General features: G+C 37.0%; 1 protein-coding gene across 5 annotated transcripts in view; it reads left to right on the top strand.

Moving 5' to 3' along the window:
- The window catches only part of TASP1 (taspase 1), a 253,010-nt gene that overhangs the window by 133,706 nt on the left and 94,366 nt on the right, over positions 1-24,938 (top strand). For all 5 annotated transcript variants that reach the window (XR_003317189.4, XM_026503016.3, XM_044385679.2 and 2 more), the window contains one exon: positions 12,731-12,841. Coding sequence is in view for 4 of the 5 variants with exons in the window: in XM_026503016.3 (XP_026358801.1) it covers positions 12,731-12,841 (111 nt within the window). In the remaining variant the exon portion in view is untranslated. The remainder of the gene's footprint in view (positions 1-12,730; positions 12,842-24,938) is intronic.

Raw genomic sequence — 24,938 nt, 5'->3', positions numbered from 1 at the left:
AGGTTAGAGTCGTTTAGAAGAAATAAAGTCTCCCAAAGAAGAGCAAGCTCTGTGAGATTAGGATTTATTCTTTAAAAGCCTAATCTCATTTTGAGGTCCTGTGGAGGAATTATAAGGTACCACTTAAACACTACATTAAAACTCTACATTGGAAAACTACATCAAAAACTTGACACATAAGGTTCTTTTAATTTTCATTTTGTAATGTGGCTCATACTGTCACTGCTGCCACTATTAAATTGAGACTAAGATAAAAAGGATTAAAGATTATCTTGAAATGATGAAGATATATCTTAAATATCAGCCAAGAGTTGGTAAGTTTTGTTTCTCTATCCTTATTGCAAACACTTTTCAGTTTGTTACTTAACTTTTGGAACTAAACTATAATTTGACAATATGATTTTTGAGGGCTGTTGTGTTTGCCTTTTTTTTTTTTTCTTTTTTTCTTTTCAGAGAGGGAGAGGGAAGGCGGGTGCAGAGGGAGAGAGAGACTCTCAAGCAGACTCCATGCCCAGCACAGAGCCTGGTGCGGGACTTGATCTCACAGCCCCCCCAAGATCATGACCTGAGCCAAAATCACATGTTAGACACTCAACCGACTGAGCCACCCAGGCGCCCCTATGTTTGCGTATTTTTAATTATCTTAGTTTGAAGGCTGCATCTGTCACTAGAGCTGAAGTGAAAATACTAAATGTGTGAGGAAGGTCAGATGAATAAAACACACGTAGCACTACTTCAGTCTCCCTTACCGACCCATGAACGCAGATAGAGGGAAGTAAGTGAATGGGACCAAATCCTGTTATGGGAGACTCTGCCTTGCTCTTTACTATCTTGCCTTAAGAGAAAGTATTGTGAATGCAGGAGTGTAATATTAAAGTCAGGCAATAAACCTATTGGGAAAAAAATATAGGCATTTATTATAGAAATTAGGGAAAATAAGAATAAATAAGGAATAAAAATCACACATAGCCCACAATTCCTGGATAACCACAGTTAAAGTGTTTTCTGCCAGACTAAGAGAGACTTTTTTCATATTATTTGTTTTGTTTTGGTAGTGAAAGGTTTACTCAGGTGATCATTTTGCCTCTATGTGAAGGCTCAGCTTGCTTTGAAGCAGTAGCCTTCAGAACAGCAAATCAAAGGCTAAACTCCTTTTTAACTATATTCTAGGCTCTTGGTGATGATTGTCAGGCTAGCTGAGAATCACCTTGTTATAATAGAAGAAAAATACAAAGACTAGAGGAGAGACAAGAAAATGATAGAAAATGGTCTTCCTCTAAGAAAGATGTTACCCTCATTGTAGTATTTATTAAGTGCTTACTAAGGTTCCAACCCCATGCTAAATGTTTTATGTTCATTGTTTCATTTTGTCCTCACAATAGCTTCGTGAGTAGCTGCTACTTGCATGTCTCATTTTACAGCTGGAGAAACTGAGGCTTAAATGAAGAGTTCCAAAGTCACTCAGCTGGATTTAAACATAAGTCTGGCTGTAAAATAGAAAATACTAGCTCCTGGGGCACCTGGGTGGCTCAGTCAGTCAAGCGTCCAACTCTTGGGCTCAGATCCTGATCTCAGGGTGGTGAGATCGAGCCCTGCATAGGGCTCTGCGTTCAGTGGGGAGTCTGCTTAAGACTCTCTCCCTCTCCTTCTGCCCCCCTCCCCCGCCGCCAAAAGCCCTCTTAAATATGTAAGAATCCATTTTTCAGGCATCGTAAAGGATTTGTTTTCATCAAAAGGACTCTCATTTATTCAAATAAATTAAGAAGAAATTTGGTTGGTTGGTAGTGATTAAGTGTATCATGGATTTTCCAGAATAACTCAGTGAAAATAAATGTGCTCAGACCAAATGATCTTCTTCATGTATTGCTGCTAATGGTATCTGATAAATATACCTACTTGAACTTATCAGAAATTATATTTGACTCAACGCAGTTTTGTTTGAGTTGAAGGAAGTAGCTAGAAGTTGTCTTCTTTCAGTGTAAAGTTTTCTGAGCCATTTTCTACCTCAGCAAATAGCTGTCTGTATAGATTAGAAATGCATTTGGCCCAAATATCCATTGAAAGATGAATGACTAAACAAAATGTGTATATAGAAAACCATAGAATATTATTTAGCCTTAAAAAGGAAGGAAATTCTGAAACATGCTGCAATATGAATATGCCTCGAGGACATTATGTTAAGTAAAATTAGTCACAAAAGGACAAAAGTGTATGCTTCTACTTATATGAGGTACCTAGAGTAGTCAGATTTGTAGAGATGGAAGGTAGAATGGTGGTAGTCAGGGTTGGATGGAGAGAGGAAATGGAGAGTTGTTGAATGGGTGCAGAGTTTCAATTTGGGAAGATGAAGAAGTTCTGGAGATAGTTGGTAGTGATGATTATACGGCACTGTGAATGCCACTGAACTGTACACTTAAAAAATGGTTAAATGGTAAATTTTATGTTTATATATATTATACCAAAAGGAAAAAATTTAAAAAAGAATGCATTTGGACTTAAAAAAGAGAACTCAGTTACAGTGGCTTAAACAGATAGTTTTTGTTTTGTTTCATTTTAGATCTCATGTAACAGGAAACCCGGAAGGAGCCTGGGGCTGATCGGGCTACTAACAGTGTTGCCTGGTACCTAGTCTGTCCTTTCTCTCCTACGTTCCTCAGTGGGTATGCCTTCCTGCTCATGTATGTCACTCCACAGTCACAGGATGGCCGCTGTACCTCATTTAGCTGTGCAGATGCAGGCATGGAAAGTTAGATTTAGTCAGATGACAGGGACATTTAATGTAGTGCTCCCTGACTGTTCCTATGCTCGTCCATAGTTCATACCCCCATTATTGTTGCCTGAGACCATGTGACTATTTCTGGCCGCTGGACTGGAATGGAAATGATATGTGTGACTACCAGGCCCTGGATGTCCCTTTTGTTCTGGAGGGGGTATGATCCAGGAGGTGCAGTTACAGACCTATCAGCCTAGGTTTGTACCTGAGTGACTGTGTGGAGCACATTCTCTGGTGACCTAAGTACAACTTATAACAATAATGAGAATTATATTTTTGTTATGTTAAGCCACTAGGGTTTGGAGGTTTTTTGTTTTTGTAAGATGTTAGTCTTCTGGCCTCTTTTGTTGGTTGGGAACTTATCAGTTAAATTTTTAAATTTCCTTGTAGATGATCCTTCTTTTCTTTATGATGAGTTTTTATTTTTATTTTTTATTATTTTTAAAGATTTGATTTACTTGCGAGAGAGAGAGCACGAGTGGCAGAGAGGGGCAGTGGGGCACAGGTGCCCTATGATTAGTTTTTAATTATCTTTGGTCCAGAGCTTCATGGTGGTATACCCGAGGGTGGTTTGTTGTTACTCATCTTATTTGGAACACTGTATGCATCTTCAGTTTAAGAATTTCCTTGTAACTTAAATTCTGGAAACTCTTATTCATTCTCTCTTCAAATATTAGTACTCCCTCACCCCATTCTTTCTTTTCTCTATTTCAAAATGCCTATGAATCTGTTGGATATTCTCATTTTATACTCCAGGCTTCTTAATGCCTTATTTTCCTTCTCTTTATCATTCTAGGTTGCTTTTTAGGTTTTTTTTTTTTCCTTCCATAGGTATACCTTTTATTTCTCTCTCTTCATTGAGTTTGAAACAATTTTCTTTTAATTTGAAAAGTTTCATTTGGTGCTTTGAAAAATCCGCACACCTCCCCCTGACACCTGCTCCCAGATTGCTCTGTTTCTTAAATTTATGATCTCTTTTCCTTTTAATCTTTGTACTACAAATTGTTCTGTTACAGGGATAGTCAAATTATGACCTGTGGGCCAAATCTGGCCTGTGGCCTATATTTGCACAGCCCATGAGCTAAGAATGATTTTTAAAGGGTTGTCCTAGGGGAACCTGGGTGGCTCAGTCGGTTAAGCATCTCCCTTTGGCTTGGGTCATGATCCCAGGGTCTTGGGATTGAGCCTTGCATCAGGCTTCCTGCTTGGCGGGGAGTTTACTTCTCCCTCTCCCACTGCTCCCCCTGTTTGTAATCTCTCTCTCTCTCTCAAATGAATAAATAAAATCTTAAAAAAAGATAAAGCATTGTTATAAAAATAAAAGAAGAATATTTGACAGAGATCTTATGTAGACTATAAAACCTAAAATATTTATTTTTTTTAACAAAATGTCCACCTCTGTTCTAGTACCCCTTCTTGGTTTGATAATCCTTCTATTTTACATCTGCTCATTCCATCTTGTAAGTGTGTATGTGTGTGTGTGTGTGTGTGCGCGCACGCACGCATGTGTGGTTTGTAATTTTTTGTGAATTCATCTTCAGTAGGTTAAGGTTAAGCATTCCCACAAGAAAGGAGATATATTTTATTCTCACAAGAGAGGAGACGTATTATAATTCTGAAGTCTTTGAATGTGGGGCATATTGGAGTCTCAGCAACAGGAAGCACACTGGGAAGGAGCGAGCTGAGACGGGGCTTAGGGTTGGGATTAGTGAGAGATGACTGGGCCATGGAGAGTGACTTATAGTGGGCTATGGGAATGACCAGGGTTCCTGCTGAATCCTGGGTTCTCATCTAAATCCTCAAGGTTGATCTGTAATATAGACAGTGAGTGTACTGGCATCTGGACTGGCCAGAATGACAGGTGACTGAATACTCAGTAGCTAAATAGGGGTCCAGCACCAGTGGGGAGATCTGACATTCTGCAACAGCGCTCCTGCCAACTGCTGTGCACTCTGGGCCTAGCACCAAATAGGTGCTCAGTAACAATCTGATGAGTGAGTAGTTGGGAGAAGAATTGAAAATCAAGTCCACATTTTGGGGACTGGTACGTACCAGGTAGCACCTTGGCCCTAGAGTACTAACAAGATAGAAAGAACCTGGAGTGATACCTCTGGTAGTTGTTTTGTAGATTCTCATGGATTTTACATAAACAGTTATGTCATCTGCAAAGCAGTTTTGTTTCTTTCTTTCTGATCATTATGACTTTTATTTCATTTTCTTGCCCTTTTGCAATGGCTTGAACTTCCAGAATATTGTTGAATAGGAGTGATAAAAGCAGGCATCATTACCTTGCTTCTGATCTTAGGGAGAAACAGTTCAGTTTTTCACCATTAAGTATGATGTTAACTATAGGTTTTTTGCAAATGCTCTATTTATGGAAATTGATAATTGAATTTAGAGGCTTGTTCAGATTCAGGTGCAAATTTTTTGGTGTGGGGCAAGACTACAAGTGTAATTTTATCAAGGGACATTTAATGTCTGGTTGTGTCTTTTTGTGGTATTCGGAGCTATTGATGATTGTTGCCTATGTCAGTTACCACATTATAGGTTACAAATGATTATATTCTAATTCTGCTTAATTCTTCTTCATTTATTAGTTGGGATACTTCTGTGGAGAAAATTTTCCTTCATGAACTATGTGGTTACCCTGCTGTACAGTTCCTTTAGGAAGGACAGAGAAATGCTAGATTGTTTAACTCACCAGTTTTCAGAATAGTGAATTGGTTCCATGCCGTCTTTCAGAGGTGACAGATGCTTTTTAGAATGTAAGTTATGAATTCACTATGTGTTTCAATCCATGCAGTTATCATTCTTACTGATGCTAAAATAAGTTCTTTTAGAATTTGCTATGTACAACATACCTCATTTACTGTGCTTCACTTTATTGTGGTTCACATATATTCCTCTTTTTTTCCAAACAAATTGAAGAATTGTAGCAACCCTGTGTTGAGCAATTCTGTTGGCACCATTTTTCCAACAGCATTTGCTCACTTTGTGTCTGTGTCACATGTTGGTAATTCTCACAATACTTCAAACTTTTCCATTATTATTATATTTGTTATAGTGATCTCTGGTCAGTTATTATGACTTGCTGAAAGCTCAGACGATGGTTCGCATTTTTTAGCAATAAAGTATTTTTTAATTAAGGTATGTACATTGTTTTTTTAGACATAATATTATTGAACACTCAATAAACTAGAATATAGTGTAAACGTAACTTTCATATGCACTGGGAAACCCAAACATTTATTTGACTCATTGTATTGCAGTGGTCTGGAACTGAACCTGCAATATCTCTGAGGTATGCTCATATCACTTTTCTTCTAGGTTTGTTGTTAGGTCTTCATTCTATATATAATTCATGTTTTCTGCTAAGATCTGAGAGTATAAATACACGCTTGCCTGAATAAGGACAAAAGGAGGACACAATGAAAGGCTTATTTCTTCATATCCGTGTATAATGAATGGAACTGTTTGCCTTTGAATCACACTTCAGCTATCTGGCAGCATATTCTAAGAAACCTTGGAATTTTGTGGGTAAAACCACATAAGTCAGACTTTTCTTTGATTGGAACCTGCAGGAGAACAAGCTTTTGATGTCAACGCTCTTATGTTAGAGGTGATATATGTCTGAATAGAAGTCATAATTTTAAAAGTTTCTTGGTGAAAAATCAATCATTGGAAAACCCTATATATTCTTGTATAACAACGGAGGAAAAGTCTCTCTGACACATATTGTGTATTTTTGATGTAATGTTAACTTCATGTGGTTTAGCTCTTTGACTTGAGGCATGTGTACATAACCTTCTGAACACTCATTTAGCTTATAATATGCCAATTTCCTAACAATTATTATTGTTCTAAAGTATAACATTTCACTCTTCAACATCAAATATGTACACAAAGGGAATTAAAATTTATGGAGTTTCATGAGCTTAGCACAGTGTCTTTACATAAAAATGGTTTCTTTTCTGTTAGCTTTATTGCTGTTTTTTTCCTGATTATAAAAATAATATTGCAAAATTTAACAAAATAGGAGACACCACAATCCTGCTCAGAAAGTTATATATTAAATTGCATTTCTAGATCTTCCTCTAAGTGTAGATGCTTATGAAATGCTATTCAGATCTGGAAGGATATTTACATTTACACTTTACCAAAAATACAAGGAAGTTACTTCTGGCAAGATATCAAGTGATTTTTTTTTTAAAGATTTATTTATTAGAGAGAGAGAGAGAGAGCATGAGCATGAGCAGGGGAGGGCCAGAGAGAGAAGCAGACTCCCTGTTGAGCAGGGAGCTCAATGTGGGGCTTGATCCCAGGACCCTGGGATCATGACCTGAGCTGAAGGCAGACACTTAACCCATTGAGCCACCCAGGTGCCCAAAATATCAAGTGATTTAAAAAAAAAACTTTCACACTTTTAAAAATTATTTTTAATTTAAATTCAATTAATTAATATATAATGTATTATTTGTTTCAGGGATACAGGTCTGTGGTTCATCAGTCTTCTATAATACCCAGTGCTCATTACAACACATACCCTCCCCAGTGTCCATCACCCCTTTACCCCATCCCCCCACACCCTCCCCTCCAGCAAACCTCAGTTTGTTTACTAAGATTAAGAGTCTCTTCCAGTTACTTTCACACTTTTTGAATGGTTTGTACTTTTGACAATCAGTATATATTGTATGTGTATTCATAATATGCACCTATGTGTGTATGCATCTGTGCATGTATATACTGAGGGAGGAAACGAAGGGAGGGAGAGAATGGGAAGGAGAGGTGTACATATGAAGGGAAAATTCCTGATATGAAAGGCATAACGATGGTTTACAATTATAGATAATATTTTTTAGGGTGATTTATTGTTGGTGCCTAATGCCTGTCACAATACATACCAGCTAATTGTGTATTCTATCAGTTTGTGTTGCTTTATGTTTCATAAATTTAAAAATTTGTAGATATTATTTAAGAGTGGTTCTTTCATTTGATAATCTTAGCCCACATTTCTTTTTGATTGCTAAGAACCTTTACCAGTGTAGTGTGTGTGTGTGTGTGTGTGTGTGTGTGTGTGTAGATTAATAACATGAGAAAATGTTACTTTTTTCCCTGTACCTGTGGGGAAACCTGAGTGAATGGTAGAGATGCTCCTTCTTTTGCTGTGAATTTTTTGACTATGAGTTGAATCATACTTCTTCTTTAGTCTCAGTAGGTGCTCAGACCTTTGATACCTTTTACCCATTATGTGAATTAATGTAGAACTTGATTTCTAATAAACTAATGGAATACCTTTGGCAGGATTTCTTTTTAAGGTGAGCTTTTAATTTTTTTTTCCTCAACAAGAATATTTTTTACTTGAAACGTACTTCAGAATATGTGATTCTAAGAGATACATATAAAACATTCCATCCAAGAAAAATAGAATACACATAAGAATCCCCTAGTTAAATCACATAAAAAGAGACATAACAAATATTACAAGTTTAAGAAGATTGAAATCATACCAACTATATTTTCCAACCACAATGGTACAAAACTGAAGATCAACAATAAAACAAAGATGAAAAATCTACAGTGTAAATATTAAATATTTAATATGTAAATGTTAAGTAACACACTATTGCACAAGCAACGGGCCAAATAGGAATCAAATGGCAAATCAAAATATGTCTCAAAACAAAAGAAAAACACAGTATTCCAAAACCTATGGGATGCAGCAAAAGCAGAAGTAAGAGTGAAGTTTATGCCATAAATGCTTGTATTAAGAAAAAAGTTCAAATAAACAACATTACACCACAAGGAACTAGAAAAAAGAAACTTAGCTGAAATTTAGTAGAGGAAGGAAATAAAGAAAAACCAGAAATTTTAAGTAGAGACCAGAATAAACAATAACATAACATGGAAAGTAATGACCAGTTTTTCCAAAAACAAAACAAAACAAAATTGTCAATGCTTTAACTACATTAACTAAGAAAAAAGAGAAGACTCAAAAACCAAAATGAGAGATAGAAAACAATACAGCAGATAACCACAGAAATACATAGTGTGATAACAGATTACTATAGACAGTTTTATACTAAGAAATCAATTAACTTAGAAAAAACCCCAGATAATTCCTAAAAATGCACAGGTTGCTAAGATTCAGTTATGAATCTTAAATCCAAGAAGTAGGAAATCTTCTTAGACCAATAACAAGGATGAAAGTTGAATTAGGAATAAAAAATCTTCCAGCATAATCTTTATCAAAATCTTACAAATAATGGAATAGAGGGAACACATTCATAATCATTCCATGAGGCCAATATTACCCTGATACCAAGCAGGATAAAAACAATACAAGAACAGGGGCACCTGGATGGTTTAGTCAGTTGGACATCTGACTCTTGATTTTGGCTCGTGTCATGATCTCAGGGTCCTGAGATCTAGCCTTGTGCTGGGCTCTGCACTCAGCAGGGAGTCTGCTTGAGATTCTCTCTCTTCCTCTCCCTCTGCCCATTCCCCTGCTTGCACGTGATCTCTCTCTAAAATAAATATAATCTTAAAAAAAAAAAAAAACAACACAACAACCAATATGAGGCACCTGGGTGGCTCAATAGGTTAAGAGTCTGCTTTTGGCTCAGGTCGTGATCCCAGCATCCTGGGATCAAGCCCTGCATTGGGCTCCCTGCTCAGCAGGGAACCTGCTTCTCCCTCTCCCTCTGCCTGCTGCTCCCCCTGCTTGTGCTTTCTCTCTCTCTTTCTCAAATAAATAAAATCTTTAAAAAAATAAAATATAAAAACAAAAAATAATACAAGAACAAAAAAGTCTAGTTTGTCCAATATAAGTATTGCTACTCTGGCTTTCTTTTAACATCCATTTGCATAATAAGTATTTCTCCACCCTCTCACTTTCAGTCTGCAGATGTCTTTAGGTCTAAAATGAGTCTCTTATAGCCAGCATATGGATGGGTTGTTTTTTTATCCATTCCTACACCCTATGCTTCTTGATTTGTTAGCATTTAACATTTAGTTCATTTTCATTCAGAGTAATTATTGATACGTATGTAGTTATTGCCATTTTATTACTTGTTTTTTCATTGTTTCTGGAGATTTGCTCTGATCCTTCTTGTCTTTGTCACTTTTGGTCTCTTCTTGGCACCAAAAAGTCTCCTTTAATATTTCTTGCAGGGCTGGTTTACTGGTCCTGAACTCCTTTGGTTTTGTTTGTCTGGGAGACTCTGTCTCTCCTTTTATTTTGAATGATAGTCTTGCTGGATAGAGTGTTCTTGGCTGCAGATTTTTCCCATTCAGCACTTTGAGTATATCATGCCACTTTCTTCTGGCTTGCCAAGTTTCTGTTGAGAAATCTGCAGCTACCCTTACGGGTTGTCCCTTGTGAGTTAAGGACTTATTTTGTCTTGTTGCTTTCAAGATTTTTCCCTTATCGCTGTATTTTGCAAATTTAATTACAATATGTCTTGGTGTTGGCCTGCTTTTGTTGATTTGATAGGAGTTCTCTGTGCCTCCTGATCTGGATGTCTGTTTCCTTTCCCAGATTAGTAAAGTTTTCTGCTGTTATTTCTTGAAATAAATTTTCTGCTCCCTTTCTCTTTCTTCTTTTTCTGGGACTCGTATAATAGGAATGTTATTACATTTGATGGGGTCATTGAGTTCCCTAAGTCTATTCTCATGGTGCATAATTCTTTCTCTCTTTGTTCAGCTTCATTATTTTCCATTATTTTGTCTTCTGGATCACTCATTCATTCCTCTGCCTTTTCCACCCTGCTATTCATTGCCTCAAGCTTATTTACAATCTTGTTTATTGTATTCTTCATCTCTGATTAATTCTTTTTTAACTCCTTTATATCTGTTGTATGGGATAGAATGTTTTCTTTTCTTTTCTTTTTTTTTTTTTCTATTCTTTTCTAAAGCCCAGCACATATCTTTATGATTGTTGCTTTAATTTCTCCATCAGGCATGTTCCTTACTTCTGTTTTGCTTAGCTCTCTGGCTGTGGCTTTATTTTCTTCTTTCATTTGGGATAAATTCCTCCATCTTCGTATTTTGTCTAGGTTCCTGCCTTCTTTTGTGTGTTAGAAAAGCCCATTATGTCTCCTGCTCCTGAAAGTAATGGCCTTATGAAGAAGAGGCCATGTAGGGCCCAGGGTCTGACATTTCAGGGAATGTCTCCCATGTGAGTTGTGTGCACTGTGCTGTTGTGTTTTGGTGGCTCTGTCCTTCGGGCCAGTCATCTGCAGAGACTCTTCTTTGTTGTGGGCAGTGTTTGGTTCCTGGCCTGACTGTGGTGAGTTTTAACTAGGTGTGCTCTGGTCTGCTTGTGAAATGACCCTGATACCAACTCCAGCAGAACAGAGGCCCTGTAGAACTCTCTGTTTGGGATCTGTGGGGTGGGCAGGAGTTTCTGCTGGTCTTCTGGGGGAAGGGCCTGTCCCACTGGGACTGAAGCAAGCTTGACCGAGAGGGGCAGTAGCACCAGGTGTGTGGGACGTGGCGTAAGCAAGTTAGGCAGCCAGCGCCCATGCTGAGCTGCTTCCCTCAAGATTTTATTTTAATTTTTTAAGAAATGGGAAGCAGGTCTTATGTATTTACTGTTCTCATTTGGGTAAGAGGATATTTACATTGTAGCTAATGCAACTGATTTTATATATAATAAGCATTTCAAGGGGCACTTAGTATTTTTTTTAAAGATTTATTTGAGAGAGAGCGTGTGCATGGTGGGGAGGGGCAGAGGTAGAGAACCTTCAAGCAGACTTCTCGCTGAGCATGGAGCCTGATGCGGGGCTCGATCTCATGACCCATGAGATCATGACTTGAGCCAAACCATCATGACCTGGGATGCTTAACTGACTCACCCACCCAGGTGCCCTGTCACTTGGTACTTTTTTTTTTTTTTTAAGATTTTATTTATTTGGCAGAGAGAGAGATAGCCAGTGAGAGAGGGAACACAAGCAGGGGGAGCGGGAGAGGAAAAAGCAGGCTCCCAGCAGAGGAGCCTGATGTGGGGCTTGATCCCAGACGCCGGGATCACACCCTGAGCCAAAGGCAGATGTTCAATGACTGAGCCACCCAGGTGCCCCCACTTTGTACTTTTTTGAGAAGGTTTACCCCTCCAATATTTATGAAAGTAGCTTTTTAATTTTGTTTATCTAAGAAAAAAATCAGCTTCTTCAGAAATCTTTTATTTGAACTTATCAACCTATAAGTTAAATTTCTTTTGTCTTTGCAGGCAGTTTCTACTTTTAACAGATAAAAAGTGTAATGGAATTCTAGGCAGTGCTTCCCATCGCCATCATGCTTACCCTTTTTTAGTGTGTCTGAATGGTCCCAGTTCATTACAGGGATTTAAAAATGCATTCTTTTTTTTAGAATTACAGAGTTTCATCCCTGAAGTCTATGTAAGTTACTATTATAAGGTGAGAAAGTTGCTATTTTATTAAGTCCACTTTGCAGCTGTTGATGTGTGGTGGACATTTTAGTGAAAAGTAGGTAAATGGGGATCTGGATTGCCCCTGGCTGTTTAGATTTTTTCCCATGCTCCCAGGTGTGTGGGGTGCCAGAGGCAAAGTGGGAGACTAGGGCAATTGTAGTAAACAAATAAATTATAAAATAGAATTTCTGTAGTTACCCAACAATGGAAAAGAGCAGAACCATAGGAGATTCCTAGGCAGAGAATCTGAATTCCTATATTATGTAAATCATTCCTATGAAAAAGGGGTTTTCTTTTATTTTTCTGTTTTCTTTTGACATTCCTTTTGATACAGTTATTTGTTTATTTTCCGCTGAGTCTCATTAAAATTCTAGATTGCTCATAGAAGTCATTTCATCCATCACTGAATTATTCTCCCAAACAGCTACTTCTTAAGTGGCATATAAGGGTGTTTTAATGCTAATAAGACAAGATGGATGTTTAGCACTACTTTTCCTCAACCCCTCTTGGTTTCCTTTTATTTCTAGGATGTGGGGAGCATCTTGTGCGCACCATACTGGCTAGAGAATGTTCACATGCTTTACAAGCTGAAGATGCTCACCAAGCACTGTTGGAGACTATGCAAAACAAGTTTATCAGTAAGTATAACATGACAAAATTATGTTCTTCTAAATATAGATTGATTCAATGAGCTGTAAACCAGTCAGATACCATATTTGTGCCGCAGGGCCTAGCTGCAGGGCCCAGCTCCAGGGCCTAGCGTGGACTTAGACCTCCAGTTAATATTGGTCATGAAGAGAATCACATGAAATACCTACGAATGCATGAAATTTGCCATAAAACTAATTTAATACCCAAGCTGTGAGACATTATCTAGGATTAGAGTGATATACAGTAGCATAAAATTCTACTAAAACAAAATTCAAGAGACAATATCCTTTAAAAGTTTTTTTTTTTTTATAATACACTTCGACTCTTTTAGTCAGTGACATGTTAATAAATCCAGTGCTGCCATGTACAGTTGTATAGGGTTGAGTTGAAATCCTGCCTGGGCTCCATTTGCCAAGCTGTGTAACCAGATGTGAGGCTGCGGAATCAGTTTGGGGGAAGGGGTGCCTTTTTCTAATCTGTAGAAAGATTTTATATAGTCTTGCAGTGATCCTATCCATAACTGTTACATAGGGTTAAAACTATTTGACTTAGTCTGATTTTCCCATCATGTAACATTGAGCTTAACACTATGTGAAAGAGTAGTGAAGTTGTATAAGACATATAAAGTATAGTTAAAAATAAATTGGGGTAATAGCTATGAATAAATTAGAGAAGTATATTATAGGGTTAATCTGGGAGGTGTTATCTCTAGTTGGAGAATTAAGACAGGGTATAATAAGATGCTAATTATATGATGAGGACACACAGACAAAAGTGTAGGAAGAAATTGTTCCCAAAAGAACTCATGGATGGGCACTCTTAGAACTGGCCCCAGAAGGCTCTGGGATAAGTGGGAAAAGAGGGAGAAGAGAGGAGCATAAACACAGACATGACAGTAGGATGTGGTATCATGAAGGCTAGACACCTATATGACTCTTACCTGGCAGGAAGTATTCCTTATATGCAGTGGGGCTGGTGAGGCCAGGTCACAGAAGGCCTTAAAATCTCAACATAGGAGTTCATATTTGATCTGATAGGAAGGAGAGAACACTTATGTGTTTCTAAGTTGACAAATAAAATGGTATTTTGGGGGAGGGTTTATAAAATAGATCCAAGGTTGTCCAAGACCGTCTCTATAGGAAAGAGACATGAGGGGCTGGGAATGGTCCAAGGGATGGAAAGGAAATGAGAAAGTGGAAATACTGGGAGAGTCAGATTTTGAGACTAGGTGGATGTAGCCCACTGGGTCCAATCAGGAGATGGAAACTATACATTGGGGTGCCTGGGTGGCTCAGTTGGTTAAGCGTCTGCCTTAGGCTCAAGTCATGATCCCAGGGTCCTGGGATAGAGTCCTGCATCAGGCTCCTTTCTCAGCAGGGAGCGTGCTTCTCCCTCTACCTGCTGCTCCCCCTGGTTGTGTGCTCTCTCTCTGACAAATAAATAAATAAAATCTTTAAAAAGCCCCCAAACTATACATTAGGTTAATCAGGGGAAGTTTAGTATAAAGAATTGTTAACTATGTTGAAAGAGTAACTGTAAGATATAAAGAAACTCTAGGTGGTACTCTAGAGCTGAGAGAGTGTCCAAGTTAAGGACATGCTTGGAAGGGACACAGACCTTAATGAAGAAGGTATGGTTTGGCTAGGTAGCAGAGAAGTTCTCTGGTTTGGTCAGGCTGGGACTGGTCTGGAGTTGCTGTGCAGACAGTAGGATACTCTTGAGTGCAGACAGGGAGTAGATGATCAGTACCTAGTGGCCGGGTGTGTAGTGGGAGCCTGGCACCATTGAGGGCAGAAGACACAGAGGACTTCAGAGCCCACAGGCCACTGAAGGCTTAGAGGGACTGACCCACTTGGTGTTTGACTCTCTGGGCCACAGGGGCTACATGCAGACTGTGTGGGGCCTTGCCAAAGGAGTCCTGTGCAGCTGCAGGGGACGTATTGCCAGGCCCAGGCTTAGGCTTCAAAGTCATGTTCAAAGCATGTGTTCTGGGCCTGTGGCTGGGGAAGACTTCACCAGATGTACACACCCATACTGTCTCTCCTTCCCAGCCCATGCTGGAAATTGCAGGAAGGGTGCCTTTTGTAACTGTTTATCTTCTTTAACTCAGTTTAATGCCTGACTTCTTGCCTTCATTTTACTAGTTCCTTCCATGTAAGCCTCGTCCCTTTATACATGGCACTTTATATTTGTTTACCACTTTTCCCTCTCTGCTGGCTGGCATCAGGATTCAAGGGAGCTTCTTTGTCATTGTGAGAGGGACCATCTGGTACATGGTCTCCCTCTTCCTTATTGTTGGCTTCTGCTGAGATGGGACTTGCCCTCCACCTCCTTTTGGGTTGCTGGCTTCTATTGCTGCTGAATTCACTGTGGTGTCCATGGTCTTGTTGTAGCCTGTGGTTTCCTTAGGATACACAGCGTCCACTGACGGTAGATGCTAGTGGTAGTGGAATCAGATGGTCTGAAACTTCTGAAATAATCAGTGAGAATGTCAAGTCCTCATTGCCCAAGTATATCAGGCTAGTTTTTCTGCTTTACTCCTGGAGCATCTTATTGGCCTGAGTGTGGCATGGGACTGGGGAACTTCCCTACCTGGCATTCTTGTGTCTTGAGGCCTCATCTATTCTTGGATCCTTCACATCTAGCTGGTGCTTTTTTATTTGTCTCCTCTTTTTCTTCCACCGTCACCATTTTGGAAAGAGGGACAGAAACCTATGCCAGTGATCAATTCTTTTCTTCTGGTTTTCCCACCAATGCCTGCGTTTTCAGTCACACCCTAGCCCCAGTCCTACCTTTAGGGTACTGGTGGGGAGCTCTAAACTATTCTGCCAAAATTTGGGATTTACCTACTCAAAATATATTTCATCCAAAAAGTATGTCTACTTAGAATTTATGAAAATCCACTTAGAAGCTCAAAGGATAAAACATATCAACTAGATAAGCATACAACTGATGGGATCAATGGAAGGTTCTGGGGATGGAGGTAAAACTGTTTCATTATTGTTCAGGCCTTTAATAAGTATCATGCCCTGTCAGGAAAGATTTTTAGGACAAAGAGAGAAAGAAGAAACAGATTATGGGCAGTAAAGAATTGGATATATCTGAAAGAAGAACAGAGTGAATAACTATAGGAAAAGAATTCAATATGAAGAGACTGTACAGGTTATTTCTTACAGTTATTTAAACTGAGGTTATGAAGACATAAATAATGGTATTAACTATATGCATGCTAGCAAGAATTGCCTTGTAGCAAAATGTGAGCTGAGGAATGAGTTAGGAACAAGCCTTTGAGGTCTGCCTCTCATGATTTTTCAGAAAAAGGTTACTTACATTCATGTTACTATATCCTCAAATATACCAGAATCAGACTTAAGTATTATTGGTCTTTTGTTTTAGCAGTTACCAACTGTCGAATGCTGTTTTTAAAGGAAACCAAATTCTTTGTCCTTAATAGCATATATAATTTATATAATTTGTTATTAGTTGTCCAACTATATTAGATGCATTCTCAGAACATTACTGGGTAGGAATAGTAAGAGGTGAAAACTAGATGTTCAGGAGAAGTTAACTTCCTGGGAACCTGTGGCATGTGTGGAATTATGGCACATAGCAACTTTCTGAAGCACTTCACTGAATCTAAAACCACAAATTCACCAGCTAGTCCTATTTTTCCAGATTTGGGTCCATGCTAAGGAGTTCCTGAACTCCATTCTATTCTCTTCTGTTGTCTGTGCTCTCCTTCTCTATAGCTCTTTGAAGCTACTCAGAGAGTTGGACTGTGGTATTTCATTTTGCCACTGGATCCCAAGACCTAATGCATTTGAAGCCTATCTTTAAAATTCCAGAATCATGGAAAGACGTAAGAAACTTCAGAGCTCACCTGATTGACCCTGTGTATTTAATAGTTAAAGAAACTTAGTTTTCAAATTTAATGACTTGCCCAATGTCACCCAGTTAGTATGTATTCTTTCTGTAGTATCATACTGTCCTTTTTTTTTTTTTTTTTTTTTTTAAGTAAAATGAATGGGAAGTACAGGGGGAGACTATCCTAGGGGTTTTGCACTCTGGACTTTGTGTCTGACTCACTGGATATAGCAAGTTAAACTTAAGTTGTTTTGTTTTCTTTAAAAAAAAAAAAAAGGAATATTAGACAGTTTCTAAATTCCTTCACCATGCTGAGTTCTATGAATTCTCTTACTGTCTCCAACCTGAAAATGTGAAATTCTTTTTAGTCAGGTGATTTGGAAATGGGATTGGAAAATGAAAATTTCCCGGAACCACGTGGGAATTGTTAGGAACCACAGATGATATTGATAAAGTAGTTAGAAGAAATAAATTGAGTTTACCAGAGGTCTGGACAAGGAGCAAGAAGGTTGAGTTCTTTCCTCTTTTAACAGTGATGAAATTAGTTGTTTGTTTTAGGACAAGTATCTTTGTTCTCAGTTTCCTCATGTATCAAATGAGGGGCCAGAAAGTCCTTCTAGCTCCAAAATTCTGTTGGATCCTTGGCTTGTTCTCAGGCCAATCTAAACTATTTGTGTGAAAGTATAGTTGTAAATCAAATTGCTCCTTCATTGACACTATAAATTAAAATTGTTAATAGTGGATCTCAAGTTCCTATTTGAAATAATTTGGTTGAAATCGTTCTGGCAGTGACTGAGACAAGCTAGCAACCACTTTCTTGGTTTTATGGAAAGACGCTACTATATTCTTCCTTTCTTGCTTCCTTTGTTTTTTCTTTTAAAAAAACATTTGTATAGATAACATATCTAGAGATTCTCATTGCAGTGTATACATAGAAAAATTTTATATAATAATCAAGACAGATACCCCCTTTCCATTTACTCTAAGTCCCGTTGCTCTTGCCAGAAAGAACCCCTACTGATAATTTGGAATGTGTCTTCATAGTCTATTCTCTCTGTCCGGGTACCTCCCACCCCTACTCTCTCTCCCTCTCTAATCATTTTAAACAATTATATAGAAGACATTTCTAATATATTGTTTTGCGGAATACTTTTCACTTAACATATCTTGATGCTTTTTTTAAAAAAGATTTTATTTATTCATGAGAGAGAGAGAGAGAGAGCACAAGCAGGGGGAAGGGCAGAGGAAGAGGCAGAAGTAGGCTCCCCACTGAGCAGGGAGCCCAAAGCAGGGGCTTGATCCCAGGACGCTGGGATCACGACCTGAGCCAAAGGCAGACACTTAACTGACTGAGCCACCCAAGCGCCCTGTATCTTGATGCTTTTGATATATCAGTATATATTTATAGCTGAATAGTCTGTGGTTCCATAATTTATCCATTACCCTATTGAGAGAGATTCATGTTGTCTGTAATTTTTGTTTATATCATTTTCCCGTGTGGGAATGCTTGTTTCTCTATACTCTGAGCATTTATCACGATGCCATTTTCTCTCCTTTTGTAGTATATCAATTTTTTTTTAAACTTTTTTTGGTGGTTGCCCTACAGTTTGCAATATACATTTACAACTAATCTAGGTCTACTTTCAAATAATACTGTACTGCTTCATGGGTAACGCAAGTACCTCAAATAAAAAATTCCTAATTCCTCCCTCTCATCCCTGTATCATTGCTGTCATTCATTTCAGGTGTACATAATCATATATAAATACACACACATAGATACATTGTTGCTTTTATTATTTTGAACAAATTATTGTTTGTTGGATCACTTATGAATAAGAAAAATAAAAGTTTAGGGGCACCTGGGTGGCTCAGTCGGTTAAGCATCTGCATTTGGCTCAGATCATGATCTCTGGGATTGATCCTGCTCCCTGCTCAGTGGGGAGTCTGCTTCTCCCTCTTCCCCTTCCCCTGCTCATGCACTCTTTCTCTGTTTCTCTCTCAAATAAATAAAATAATATCTTTTTTTAAAAAAGAAAAAAGTTGATTTAAGCTTCCCTTATTACTTCTCTAATATTATTCCTTTATGTAGAACCATGTTTCTGGCTTATCAGTGTCTTTCTCTTTTAATATTTCTTGCAAAGCTGGTCTACTGGCAACAAATTCCCTTAATGTTTGTTTGTCTGAGAAAGTCTTTATTACTCCTTTTGAAAGATAATTTTGCAGTCCATGCATCCAAGTTTGGTGGAGGGTTTTTTTTGTGTGTGTGTGTGTAGTTTTTTGTTGTTCTTTTTGTTGTTTTTTATTTTGACACTTGAAATATTTCACATCACTCTCTTCTTTATTCCATGATTTCTGAGAAGTCAGATGTAATTCTTGCCTTTGCTCCTCTGTGGGAAGGTGTTTTTTCCCCTCTGGCTTCTTTCAAGATTTTTATCTTTATCTTTGATTTTCTGTATTTCAATATGATTTACCTGGATATAGTTTTTTGGGGGGCATTTATCTTTCCCATTCTCTGAGCTTCCTGGATCTGTGATTTGGTGTCTGATGTTATTTTGGAGAAATTCTCAGTCACTTTTACAAAAATGTCTTCTCTTCTTCTCTCTCCTCTTCTTTTGGTATTCCTGCTTTGTTTAGGTTACATCTTTTGTAGTTGTTCCACAGTTCTTGAATATTCTGTTCTGCTTTTCTTTTCAGTCTTTTTTCTTTTTCCTTCTTTGGTTTTAGGTGTTTGCATATCCTTAGTATTTTTGATTTCTAGCATTTCTTTTGTATGCTTTCTTAGACTTTCCATCTCTGTGCTTACAGTATCCATTGTTCTTCCATCTTGTCTACTTTTTCATTAGAGCCCTTAGCGTTTGAATCATGGTTCTTTCGAATTCCTTGTCTGATAATTCTAGCATTCTTGTCATATCTGAATCTGGTTGGATGCTTGTTCTTGCTCTTCAAACTGTGTTTTTGGCATTACAGTATGCCTTGTAATTTTTTCTTGATAACTGGACATATGTATTGGGTAAAAGGAACTGTGGGAAATAAGCCTTTAATAATATGGTGATGAGGTGTGGGGGAGGGAAACATTCTGTATTCCTATAATTATGTCCCAGTCCTTTAGTGAGCCTGTGCCTCTGGTCTGTGAACTTTGGAAGTACCTCTTTGTTTTTCACTCCTACCTTTTTCCATGTAGCAGTTCAGAGCTGCCTGGAGTTGAGTATTTTGCATTGAGTTTACGCTTGGATAAAACCCCACAGACTAGGCTCTGGTAAAATAGTTTCTCTTGAGGACAGGCATTGTTAATAAGAACAGAATGCTCTCTTATATGTAAAAATGATTCCTTTTCTCCTCCTCCTCCCTGAAGCATAAAGGAATTTTTCTCCAATTTTCACTACTGTGAAAACCTGGTAGAGCTCTAGGAGGTAAAACTCACAAAAGTGTCATCCCATTCCTCAACAACTTCCCCCACCTCTCCCCACGAGAGTTTTTAACTTAGGGCCTTGTCTACCTACCTACACTGAGCCTCCAGCAGTTCTTCAATTACAGTTCTGGTTTCCTATCCTGGCATGAGTTCTGTGGAGGCTTCTGTTTGTGGTTTTGTGCTCTGATAGGTTGTGATTCTTTGTATCTGACTATCTCCAATTTTGGGGGCAGTTGTTCACCTTGTGACCTCACTTCTCTGGTGGATCTAAGAAGAGTTGTTGATTTTTTTCAGTTTGTTCAGCTTTTTACTTGTTAGGATAGAGTGACAACTTCCAAGCTCCTTATGTGCTGGACCGGAAACTAGAAGTCTCCTTCACACTCTTTTCTAATGGTTATTATTAGCTTATAAAAGATACCCAAAGTTATGGATTAAAAAAAAGATTTTCAGTTTTTACTCGTTTTTTCTTGATGAGTGAAGTTGAGCAACTTTTCACATATAACTTGGCCTTTTGTATTTATCTGTGAGTTATCTGCTTATAGCTCTTGACCATTTTTCTTTGTATTGTTTGGGTGATTTTCTTTTAATTGACATTTAACTTTTATTAATAGTGAAATTATCTACAATGAAAGGTTGAAAAATGGTGTAGCAGTAAGCATCTCTACAGAATTTTAAAATAACCATGTATTTTTTGAGTGGTGATTTGTTTGATATCTGTGACCTTATGCAGCAATAAGGGATTTTTTTAAAACTAATTTTACACTTACGATTAAATAATTTGTTTTTATGTGTTTTTTTCTAGTCAGTGACTTGTTATTTCCTATTTTTTTGTAATTTGAAACAAACTCTGAAATTATCTTAAACGCAGGGCTCTTTAAAAATCTATTTTTGATAAATGAGACTTTAATGTGATAGAATGAATAGAGTAAAATTGAAAAACATTTTGAAGATTGAACTGTTTTTGTTTCCACTTGCATTACCATTATGCCAAGATCCAGAGCTTTGGTTTGACTTAATATAGGAAGCATGAAAGAGAATAACCAATTCATGCATTTTTTTAAAAACCACTGTTTGTGTAACATACAAAACCCATAAAAATGGGTACTGTAAAAATAGTGCCTTAATAATACTTCATGCTAACCAGCTGATTATAGACTGAATGCTTAGTTAAGTAGGGAAAAGAAATAAATAGATTTCCTTTTTAGTTGTGCTTTTTAAGTGATTACACACACATTTAAAAGCTCTTACAATGATTCAGATGTGACTTTTCCTATTCATGGTTATTTTTGAATGAACTTGGTTTCATGAATTATTATTTTTTTCCATGCAAACTGTGGCTGTATGTGTGGTATGTGAACTTCAGGGTGGTATTATAGCTTCTTGCCCAGTTCTCAACAAGTAATGTCACAGTACATTTTTTAGTTGGTTCTGCTCACTACTAAATATAATAGTTGATAAAATGTTATCTGTAAATATCAAATTTCTTCTTCTCTTTGACTTTCTAAGGTAAGTTATTAGCTTAGTGTTCTTTTATTTAATTTATTTGGGGAATATTCTTATACTTTACTGACATGATAGGTCTGTTATGAAATGAAGAATGCCATCAACAATTGAGGTTGAAGGGAGTCCCCTCTTGTGAGTTTTCTGCCAAATTGAGAGGTTATATTCAATAAATGTTTTCTTTTACTGACCAAATCTTCACTAAAACCCTGATAATTCATGAGCATTAGCTTCCATAGGAAGAACAAAAGTAAGTTGTCATTCCACATTTTAACCTTTTTGTGAAATCATCAATTATGTTACATGAATTTCTTTATAATTTAGAAAACTTTAAAAATATACCATTCTCTTCACCAGTGCAGTTTTGCATTTTTTTTTCAAGACTTTTGTCTATATTCTTTACACACATTTTTCTTTTTCAAACACTAAAATCTTTTTCCTTTGTAGCTACCTGGAGCTTGAGGGACTCCTAAGAGAATTTACTCTTTTTATCTATTAAAAAATCAGACATGTTTCTCCTTCATTATCATAAAGAATGTGATACTTAAGTCTGTTGTACTCACATGTACAAATTGCAGAATTAGGAAAACAATAAATTAGGCAACTGCCAAAGCATTATTCATCATAGTTCTTGGGCCGTATGCATTTATACTTCCAGAATTTTTAACATCTTTTTATTTAATAAATATTCATTGAAATCCATTTATGTACGTTGTTGGCTATTATGAGAGATTCACAGATAAAACAAAACAGCTTTGCTATCAAGGAACCTGCATTGTTTGGGAGGAAAAAGGGCAGATGTATCATAAATAAAAAGTAAGATGCAATAAGTACCACACTAAAGTTCAGGAAATGTAGGTACTCCTGTTCCTGGCAATTTCGTGAAGTGGAGATCTTGGAACCTTCTGACTGCAAATATTCCAAAAGTACTGGACAAAATACCAACTGCAAAAATCACACTTTTAGTGAATAGAATGGAATTTTCATTTAAGGTAGTCCTAGGTATATGAAGCTCCCAGGGCTTAACGGAAGAAAATGGAAATCTTTCATGAAGCAATGCTCTTTCAAGTCAAATCTCAAAATAGTCCTCAAATGTGAAACCAAAGTACCACCTTAAATTGAAATAAAACACTTTACCTAAAGGGGAGTTACCATGAAAGAGAGAGTATGTATGTCAATAGAAACCTCAAACAGCTTGCAAAAGACTTTGCATATAAAGAATCCCTAGATAGAAAATATGAAATAAGTATGTTGTAGATATCCATTTTTTAAAAAGTTTTTATTTTAATTCCTGTTAGTTAATATAGTGTTATATTAGTTTCAGGTGTATAATATAGTGATTCAACACTTCCATACAACACATGGTGCTCATCACAAGTGCACTCCTTAATCCCTCCCACCCCCGTCCCCTCTGGTAACCATCAGTTTGTTCTCTAGAATTAATTTTTAATTTTTGGAATAGTTCAAGAAGAATGGTATTAACCGTTCTTTAAATGTTTGGTAGAATTTGCCTGGGAAGCCATCTGGTCCTGGACTTCTATTTCTTGGGAGTTTTTTCGATTACTGATTCAGTTTCCTTGCTGGTTATTGATCTGTTCAAGTTTTCTATTTCTTTCTGATTCATGTTTGGTAGTTTATATGTTTCTAGGAATTTATCCATTTCTTTTAGATTGTCCAATTTGTTGATGTATGGGTTTTCATAATATGCTCTTATAATTGTTCATATTTCTGTGGTGTTGGTTGTTATTTCTCCTCTCTCATTTGTGATTTTATTTATTTGAGTCCTTCTTCTTTTTTTCTTGATAAGTCTGGTAAGAGTTTTCTCAGTTTTATTGGTTTTTTTCAAGATCCAGCTCCTGATTTTGTTGATCTCTTCTATTGTTTTTTAGTTTATATTGCATTTGTTTCTGCTCTAATCTTTATTATTTCCTTCTTTCTGCTAGTTTTACATTTTATTTGTTGTTGTTTTTCTAGCACCTTTATGTGTAAGGTTAGGTTATTTATTTGAGATTTTTCTTGCTTCTTGAGGTGGACTTCTATTGCTATAAACTTCCCTCTTAGAACTACTTTTGCTGCATCCCAAAGGTTTTAGACTGTTGTGTTTTTATTTTCATTTGTTTCCATGTACTTTTTTTCCCCTGCTTGCTGACCCATTCATTGTTTAATAGCATGTTATTTAACCTCCCATACATTTCTGGTCTTTCTGGATTTTTTCTTGTGGTTGACTTCTAGTTTCATAAAGATGTGGTCAGAAAAGATACATGATATGACTTCGATTTCTTGAATTTGTTGAGGCTTGTTTTGTGGGCTAATCTATGATTTATTGTAGAGAATGTTCCATGTGCACTTGAAGACAATGCGTATTCTGCTGTTTTAGAATGGAATGTTCTGAATACATCCGTTAAATTGAGCTGTTCCTGCATGTCATTCAAAGCCATTGTTTCCTTGCTGATTTTCTGTTTAGGTGATTTGTCCATTCATGTAAGCGAGGTGTGAAAGTCCCCTACTATTATTGTATTATTATTGGTTAGTTCTTTTATGTTTGTTATTAACTGTTTTATGTATTTGGGTGCTTCTACGTTGGGTATATAAATATTTACAATTGTTATATCTTCTTGTTGGATTGCCCCCTTTATTATTATATTGGTCTTTCTTTGTCTCTTATTACAGTCTTTGTTTTAAAGTCTGTTTTGTCTGTTATAAGTATTGCTACTCTGGCTTTCTTTTCTTCTTTCTTTCTTTCTTTCTTTCTTTCTTTCTTTCTTTCTTTTTTTTCTTCAAATTACTATCTGACCCTCCTTGACTCTTTTTTTTATAATAATTTTTTATTATGTTAGTCACCATACAGTATATCCTTAGTTTTTGATGTAATGTTCCATGATTCCTTATTTGTGTCTGGCTTCCTTTTCACATCCATTTGCATGATAGATGTTTCTCTATCCCCTGACTTTCAATCTGCAGTTGTCTTTAGGTCTAAAATGACCTCTTGTAGGCATCACATAGATGAGTCTTGTTTTTTTAAACCATTATGTCATCCTGTGTCTTTTGATTGGAGCATTTAGTCCATTTACATACAGAAAATTATTTATTGTCATTTTATTGTTTGTTTTATGGTTTCTGAAGATTTTCTCTGATCTTTTCTTGTCTTTCATTATTTGCTGATTTTCTTTAGTGATATATTTAGATTTCTTTCTCTTTATTCTTTGCATATTTATTAGTGGGTTTTGATAAGTGGTCACCATTAGGGGTGTGTGTGTGTGTGTGTGTGTGTGTGTGTATCTTCTGCATATAGCAGTCTATGTTAAGTA

Source organism: Ursus arctos, unplaced genomic scaffold (assembly GCF_023065955.2).
Source record: "Ursus arctos isolate Adak ecotype North America unplaced genomic scaffold, UrsArc2.0 scaffold_16, whole genome shotgun sequence".
Taxonomy (NCBI): domain Eukaryota; kingdom Metazoa; phylum Chordata; class Mammalia; order Carnivora; family Ursidae; genus Ursus; species Ursus arctos.
This window is presented reverse-complemented; position numbering and strand designations above follow the sequence as displayed.